The 8,615-nt window shown below is 46.0% G+C and overlaps 1 protein-coding gene across 1 annotated transcript; it reads right to left on the reverse strand.

Moving 5' to 3' along the window:
• Nucleotides 1–2,860: 2,860 nt before the first annotated feature.
• LOC308125529 (Krueppel-like factor 6) lies at nt 2,861–8,391 on the reverse strand. The gene is made up of 4 exons (XM_080489370.1): nt 7,982–8,391; nt 6,321–6,912; nt 5,523–5,646; nt 2,861–4,070 (listed from the first exon to the last, which is right to left on the reverse strand). The coding sequence occupies exons 1-4, from the start codon at nt 8,081–8,083 to the stop codon at nt 4,019–4,021; spliced, it is 870 nt and encodes a 289-aa protein (XP_080345496.1). The 5' UTR covers nt 8,084–8,391; the 3' UTR covers nt 2,861–4,018.
• Nucleotides 8,392–8,615: the final 224 nt, after the last annotated feature.

An 8,615-nucleotide genomic window follows, 5' to 3' on the forward strand; every position in this document is an offset into this window, starting at 1 on the left:
AAATGCCATGGGCTGTAAGAGATGGAGATAAATTATTTATACCGCTTTGATGAGAGCGAGCTAGCTCTAAGGAGCGAGCAGTCAAGTCGTTTTCAGCACTGAAACTTTTTTTTTTTTTTTTTTTTTCCTCCTGTGAGGAGAGGGAATCCAAAACCCGAGCTGTTTGCCACTGTGGGGGTGGTTGGGGGGGGGCAGGTTTCTGTGATCTTCCAAGGATGTAATTTGCTCGCCGGAGAGGATTTATACATGCTCGTATTGACAAGCGAGGAAGATGCGAGGCCAGTCAACTGTTTTGAAGAAATGGATCAACAAAAGTGACAGACTAAGACGGTCCACGTGACGTTTTCAAGTCAAAATGATAAAGTTAAGCTGCGTTTTGGACGTTTTATTCTTGCACACACACACACACACACACACACACCGATCTCCATCCAGGAGCCCAAGCCAATAGTTATTCTGTTGGTGAGAGCGAGCTAGCTCTGCACGGCGCAATATATTTATAAATATACATCGAGATACATGCGTTTCAGAAAAGTGCCGCGTTTACACGGAAACGACAGACGCTGAAAACGACGTTTTCATGCTGGGCATCTTGTGGGTGCTGTTTGTTGTTTTGTTTTTTTCAATTGAAACCACACACACATGCAGCAGAGAGCAATACATTATAAGTTAAGCTTGTTATCACGGTGACCGTCGACCAGAAAACTACCGAGGGGACGGGAATCGAAAACCGGTTCCCTGGAATCGATTCACCAGTGCAGCCAGCAGGAAACGTGGCACCCGGGCGGTACAAACGCTCAAAGGTTTTGTTTACATTTCACGAGAAATACTTCCATCAAAGACGACTAATAGGCAGGAATATTTACACACGCAGCGTTGACTGAACACAGTTGAGGCTAATCAACAACTATCTTTGAAAATCAATAATGAACCAAATCGTTGAGCAGAATCATAAAACCCTTCTCAATTCCCAAACCAAGTCCCAGGAGAATACAGGCTGGGATTCGTGGCACACTGGAAGCCGCCATTTTTATTATTGTCCGTCTACTGAGCATGTGCAAGAGAAGTATTTAATACGGCCGAGATACGCGTGCACAGTAGCAGCATTTCAGAGAAGTTGCATTTCCCCCCCGTTTACACGGAAACGGATGGAGTTTTCAAAAAGTTGTGTTTTCGGGGGCTCTGAACACCGTTTTCATTTAAACCGACACTTTAAACACATTGAAACTTGAAGATTTTATATAAATGGGGCTCAAATGAGCCGACATGATCAAGAAAGATATTTTAAAAAAGGAGCCTGAACGTTTCTGTCATTCGGCCCACCTAGTGGCCTGATATACAAACTACAGGTACGACGATCGATTTCAAACCACAAACCTTTTCTTGAACAAACGTTTACAGTTGATCATTAAAAAGGCCTCGCAGCGTTCAATCCTTTGAAAAAGCTGCAGACCTCCCACAGTCCACACAAAGAAAGCCAAACCGAGGAAGAACCAACAAATGAGCCAAAGTCAGATAAGAATTTCTTATTATTCCAATAAAAAATACATTCATACAGAAATATAACAATTTTGCAAAACAATTTCAAATAAAAATTTCATAAAGCATAAACATAACAATTTTACAAAAGTTTTTTTTTTCTTTTTTTTTATACAAAGATTCAGTTTTGAGAACAAAGAGCTGTGTGTGTGTGTGTGTGTGTGTGTGTGTGTGTGTGTATGTGTGTGTGTGAGTGAGTGAGAGATGATGGAAGCGCAAGCAAAAAAAACAACCAAAAAAACCCAAACAAAAACTACTCAGGCTAAATCAAGGCTCAATTATCACTTGGAACTGCGTCGTGGGCCTGAAATCCATCGCGGAGAGAACTTTCAAGTTTGTCGAATCATCCGAAATCGTAAAGTCCCGGCGTGCAGGAGAGGCTCGCTGGAGGTTTTTATGTTTTTAAACCTGAAAATTACCAACTTTTTTTTCCCCCCTCATCGGCGAGTTTCCAGGGATGCTTGACGTGCAGCTCCTGTGTATTTCTTTTTTTTTGTTGTTTTTTTTCTTTCTCACAATACTGTTGCAGCTGGGCTAAAACAACGCTCCCCCAGACGGGTCAATAACCAACCGACACCGTCAGCAGTCTGTGACAGATTCCATGCCAACAAAGCCTTTTAGCAATTCATTACCGAGAGGCAGTACAAGGCGAGGCCTGTCCGACTGCAGCCTGTTAATTACAATAAATCTTTAGCGTTTTCTTCGGAATGGCGGGTGGAGAGAGACGGGGGGACGGGGGGTAAAAGAATCTGTGAAGCCGGTCTGGAGGTCTTGTGAGATGGACTCAAGGTACATACTACACAGTAGTAAACGTCTTCAATAAAATTAAATTAAATTTAAGTGCTCTAAACGCTTTTCTTATGTACAAATTCTGATTGAGTTCAATTGGTGCAGCGAGTGAAAAGTCAACATATAAAATTAAGTTATAAAAAAAATAAAAAGGCAGTCAATTGAGATTTTGTTCAAAAAAACTTCTGTGAACCTTTGAACCAGACATGAGCGCCGGATACAAACACACACACACACACACAAGGCAGGTGCGACTTGTAATTGAGCCTTGATCGAGCTTCTCAAATCACCCAGACGACGGACGAACGACGAGTGTGACGTCCCGAGGGAGCAGGAAAGAAACGGCGCCCCCCGCAGGGGGAGACGAGTCACTTGCATAAGGCACCATTTAAGGTCAACAGTGCATTACTTAGAAAGTGATGAGAAATTTTTTTTTTAAAAATAAAATAAAAGACCAGTCCTTGAGGACGAGCGTGAAGGAAAAGCGGCGGGTGAAAATCTCCGGATGAAGTTCTTTTTTTTTTTTTTTTTTGTGGTAAGAATTGAAATTTAAAAAAAAAAGAAGAAATCATCAAGGCTTTATGTACAATACTGTAACATTTAACCGTTCGCATTTTTAGCTGCACTTTTATTGAAACTATTTGCAGTCGGAAACAGGAGAGAGAGAAAAATGGAGAAACCCTAGAACCATGCAACACCTGTCTAATGATACTGAAGTTATAGTATAGTTGTGTTATACCTCTAAGCACACAGCTTATACAATTGGACTACAAATGAGCTTTGTAGCTTGTAGAAAAATAATAAAAACCAGGCTACATGACACATTGCACATTTAGTAGCTGCACCAAAAAACACCAAAAAAAAAAAAGAAAAAGAAAAAGAAAAAAAAGCTCCTGTCCGTGACTGAGGAGGGGTGATAAGGAAGGGGGTGGGGGGCAGTTTTGCTCCCCGGGCAGTGACACCAGAAGGTGACGCATGGCGACGAAATTAATAAAAAAAAATTTAAAAAAACAATCCCCAAGGCCTCAGGTCTTCAGAAGCTCCGCCCCCCCTCCTCACGCCGCCTCCTCCGGAAACTCATTCAAGTCCACAGCAACATCGGCGCCGCCCCCCCACCCCCCCACTCCTCTCCTCGTGTTGGCGTCGCTCCGCCGCCGGGCCAGTTGGCCAAAATCTCCAGACATTCACAGTGCACACATGCTCAACCTCAAGATGGGTTTTTTTTTTTGTTTTGTTTTTGTTTTTTGTAAAAGTACCAGTGTATCTGCAGTCCGGGAGACGTTCCCAAAACTTCATGCACCACACGTACACGCCATTCACTCTCTACGCTCAGTTTCCCCCCCCCGGTGTGTGTGTCAAAAGTCTTTCTTGATTAAAAAAAAAACAAAAAAAAAAAAACATCCTCATCCTTGCGTTCGTCCTCTTTGTTGCAACAGACAACCTTCAGAGCGCCTTTTCTCCAAAGAGAGGTCCCGGAGGCACTGGGTTTTCAGTTTGGTGCAAAACGGCATGCTTTGGCTGGAACACACTCCCACCACTCCGCTCTGGGACAGTTCAACCAAGAGACCATGGCGGCGGGAGACGGCGGGTTTGTTTTCCTCTTGAAAAAAAATTCAAATAAAAAAGAAAAGAAAGGAAAGAAACCTTTTCCCCCCTTTTGCTGCGTTGCTTGGTTGGTGCTCGTCCTGCTCTAGATGTGTCTCTTCATGTGAAGAGCCAGATGATCAGACCTGGAGAAACATCTGAGAGTGAGAGAGAGAGAGAGAGAGAGAGAGAGAGGGGTCAGTCATGGGGAAATGTTTTACTCGAAGACGGAGGAGGTTTCTCCACCTGGTCTAAATGCCTCTTGGTCATTTCGAATTACGTTTACAAAGAGAAACTATCAGAGGTTTTATAGAAACAAAGCGGCAAAAAATAGAAGAAAATCTGGAAAACTGCAAAGGATCAGTTCAGTTTAGATTCATCAACCTCCTTACTGGGGTGACATTACAAGCAACGGATGCTGGAGTCAAATTACAATGACTTGATACCCGAGTCCAAATAAGAGCACCTGATGCTGGAGTCAAATCACAAGCACCGGATGCTGGAGTCCAATTCCATGCACTTGATGCTGGAGTCAAATACAAATATTTTCAAGCAGGTGTCACGAAAGGAACGTTTACTGGGAGAGTCGGATTACAAGCGACTGATGCTTCATGATATTCCAGACACTTGATGCTGAAGGTAAATTAGACCTTTCAAATATTCCTAAATCACCAACTAAGTTCAAAAATGTGTGTCAAGTTACAAACAGCTGATGCTGGAGTCAAATGACAAATATTTGAAGCAAGCATCAAGTTCAGTTGGAGATGCTGGCAGCAAGATGCAGCGGAGATGCTGGTGTCAAACCACAAGCCATTGATGCGGGTGTAAAACCACAAGCGATTGATGCTGGGGTGAAATTACAGGCAACTGATGCTGGTGTAGAATTTCAAATATTTAAAGCCGGTGTCAATTTTTTAAGTATGTGAAAGTAGTGTCAAAATCACAAACACTTGATGCTGGCATCAAATTACAAATATTTTAAGCAGGCATCAAGTTAAGTTGGAGATGCTGGTGTCAAACTACAGGCAATTGATGCAATTGATGGTGTCAAATGAGGAGCCTTTGATAGAAGTGTCAAATTACCAATAATCAATTGTCAAAAACATTTGATGCTGGTGTAAAATTACAAGTCCTTGGCGCAAATAAGTCTGTCCAATTACAAAACTGGCCCCCAAAAAAGGGAGGGGGAGTGGAAAACAAACCCCTGCAGCTATATTATTATTTCTTAGAAATAGATTTTTTCCGGGTGAGTCACAAAAAGCTAATTGATTTGGAAAATGAAAAACCATAAATTATTTGACTTACTAACCAAATCAACAACTTCCTATTGGAGTAAAGCTAAATAAGTCCAATGTGGTAAAAAAATAAAAATAAATCATCATAAAAGATCTCAAAAGTCTTGAAAAATGTGATCAAACTATAAGAAAATCCTAAACATCTGTGTGCTCCATTCCTCGCCAGTCCAGCTCAAATCTCTCCCCCTTCAGAACCAAACACAAGGACGGCCTCCATCTTTAAAAGACCTGCTCTGCTATTTGGATGACGCGGGGAAAAAGCCCGATCACGTCGTCAGCCTTCATCACGGTGACGCCGAGAAGCCGCCAGCTCACCTGTCACAGTGACTGCATTTAAATGGCTTTGCCCCGGTGTGCTTCCTGAAGTGTCTGGTCAGCTCGTCGCTCCTCGCGAAGCGCCACTCGCATCCCTCCCACGAACACCTGTACGGTTTCTCACCTGCGCAGAACAAGAGGCTGGTTAGCTCGCTGACACACACACACACACACACACGCGCGCGCGCACACACACACACACACACACGAGGAGACATTGTGTTTTTGGTGACCAGTCGGTCCTGCACTGTTATTTAAACAAATTCAAATCAATCATCCTGGTGGTGGGTGTTGGGTGGAGGTGGGGGTAAATGACAGCGAGGTGCAGTAGTGACGACAGATTTCCGTCGGCTCGCGGTTTGTTTTTTTGCTCCAGAATGTGTGGAATGTGTGGAAACAACAGCTACACGTGCAATTTCACGCCGCTGAGTAAAAACAAGAGACACTCAAATGACCACTCGGAGCCCCTCCCAGCTCTGTGACCCCCACCCCCACCCTTTCACCCGTTTCCCATGGTGAAACTCAATCTGTTTTGAAGTCCTTTTATCCCCCCCTCCTCCCCCGCGTCCTCCCCCCTCGCTCTCTGGCTCAGTCAGTCACATTCCAGATACGTGAGGTCACAGTTTAGGTATCCAGCCATGCAGGGCTAATACTCGCGGCACTCCAGCTGAGGACGTCATGCAATGTGGACCTTTAATTACATTACACAATGGCCGGACGACGCCACCATGGTGGAATCAGCGGCGTTTCCGGCACTCGCTCAATAAAAAAATAAAGACAGATTACTTTGTTGCTCACCTGTATGAGTGCGCTGGTGTGCTTTTAGGTGGGAGCTCTTCGTGTAAACCTTGCGACACCCGTTGAAGTGACACCTGTGTACCCGCCTCCTGCCGTCCGGGGACGCGTCCCCGCAGATCAGTCCCGTCTTTTCCGAGCCCTTCGACGCCACCGCCGCTGTCGTCGCCACCGCCACGCCGCTCCTGATTTTCACCGGCAGGTGCAGCTCGGCGTGCGCGGCCACCCAGCCGCTCATCACGCCGCCGGCCTCTGAGTTGGCCTCCGGGGAGGACGGCGGCGTGCTGATGACAGACGGGCTAAAAGGTCCAGAGCCAACCAGCACGGAGCCCAGGGGGTTGGAGGTAAAGCTGTGCGTGGGCGAGAGCTCCTCAGAACTGTCCGAGGCCTCGCTGCTGGCGTCCGAATTCACACTGTTGCTGTCCTGATTGTCCTCCTCGTGGGCCGAGGGCAGCTTGGGGTCGGACTCGGCCTTGGCCTTGTCCCCGCAGGCCAGGATCAGCTTGCTCCAGAGGTCCTCCTGGCCGTCGAACTTCAGGTCGGACGTTGAGACGTAAGGCTCGCTCTGTAGATAGCGCTCCAACTCCAAGCATGTCTGAGAGAGAGAGGGTGGTGGTGGTGGGGGGGGGGGAGCACAGTGAGCGGGGGAATGAATCACAAGCAAGAGCAGCCCCGGAGAGAGACACCCGCAAAGACGCCTCCGTGAGGGAAATCCTTTTAAATCATGCATGTGCACACTCCCAATATGCTCTCGCTGGTGTAATATTTGTCGAGCGCTTACAGCAGGGAGCACTAACCAGGAAATTCCTGCTTTTTTTTTTTTTTTTTTAATGAGGAAGCATGGGGGGAAAATAATGAACGTTATCTGCACATTATTTGAAATAAACACACGTGAAAGTCAAACTTTTTGATAAAATTACACACACACCAAAAAGCCTTTTCTGGATGATCGCCGCCGCGCTACAACCAACCAATTTATTGAATCTCCTGCAGCACCAAAACGTGCATTGTCATTTCGCCACTCCACAATGACTCACTGCACGAAAATTAAGAGTCCTTTTAAGGAAGCCTGCACAACTTCCCCTCCTTCTCCAAAAGAAAAAAAACACACACACGAGGGGGGGGGGGGCATTCAGCTGCTTTTCCTAATGCGTACCACTGTCATGCAATCACATCCTTCCTCCTCACTGTCACACACACACACACCATAGATACACCGGCTCAGGCCTGCAGCTTTGACAGCACACACAGTAGAATAAATATCCCTCCTGCAGCCTGATGGTTTCCAGCTGTGCTGCTGTCTACTCATGCGAGGCAGGCATTAGGTGGCATGTTGTGGATTCACATCCAAAACAAGAGGGGGGGGGGGAAACGCCAGGGATGAACTTCCATCAAACTGAATGAACCCAATACGAGAGAGGATGATGTTGTGCATGATGAGATGCACTTTCTCGGGAGGGGAAATAATTTGAATTAAAGAAATGAAGTAGTGAGAATACACGAGAGCTGGAGTGATTCTCTCCTCATCCAGATGTCAGACTGACACTTTAGACTGCTGAAAAAAAAAAAAAAACTTCACAAATGAATGGACACCGCCGTGTTTGAGGTGATTGTTTCTTAAAGGAAACTTAAAAAAAAAAAAAAAGGAGTAAGTTTATATTCACCTGCTGCCAGTACTCCTCCAGAGACGGTAAGGCGGAGAAATAGCCCGTGTCGTGAACTATCTGAAGTTCCTGAAAGATGCTGCACATGGGTAGAACATCCATTTCTGTTCTTTTTTTAAAAAAAAATATTCTCCGCTTGTTTTTTTTTTTTTTTTTTTGGAACAGATTTAGCTGCACTTTGAGAATGAGAAGAGAAAAAAAAAAATAAAGCCAGTAGAAGGAGAAAAAAAAGCGAGTTCCCGAGCGACGCCGAGCGGAGAGTCGCGTGTTGAGCAGCGGCGACGCAGAACAGACTCCGTCCCTCCGTCAGGCAGGCAGTCGGTTCCCCCTCCTTTTCCTTCTCTCTCTCCTTCTCCTCTCTCTCTTTCTCTCTCTCTGGTTCGAGGTATTTGCAAACACTGCACCGGACTGGACGGGGAACAACTGCGCTCTGCAAACTTCCCTATTCAAACCTAGACGCCCGCCCCTCCTTCCGCCTCCCCGCTGTCCCCGCCCTCCCCGTGCACGCCCCCTCAGCCAATCGGCGTCGACGACCGCAAATGATATCACGGCCGGCCAATCGGAGCAGCCCACTCACTTAATTTGGCTCGTTCCCGTCCCCGATTGGCTCGTTCGACTCCAGAGCGGCTCGCCG

This window comes from Lipophrys pholis, assembly GCF_963383615.2.
Source record: "Lipophrys pholis genome assembly, chromosome: 20".
Lineage (NCBI taxonomy): Eukaryota > Metazoa > Chordata > Actinopteri > Blenniiformes > Blenniidae > Lipophrys > Lipophrys pholis.

What these genes read in the sequence shown, in the direction of transcription:
- LOC308125529 (XM_080489370.1), bottom strand. Translation starts at nt 8,083, where the DNA reads ATGGATGTTCTACCCATGTGCAGCATCTTTCAGGAACTTCAGATAGTT. An exon ending in TGGAGGAGTACTGGCAGCAG is followed by an intron (nt 6,913 to 7,981) that starts GTGAATATAAAC and finishes TCTCTCTCTCAG; the next exon opens with ACATGCTTGGAGTTGGAGCG. An exon ending in AAATGCAGTCACTGTGACAG is followed by an intron (nt 4,071 to 5,522) that starts GTGAGCTGGCGG and finishes TCTCACTCTCAG; the next exon opens with ATGTTTCTCCAGGTCTGATC.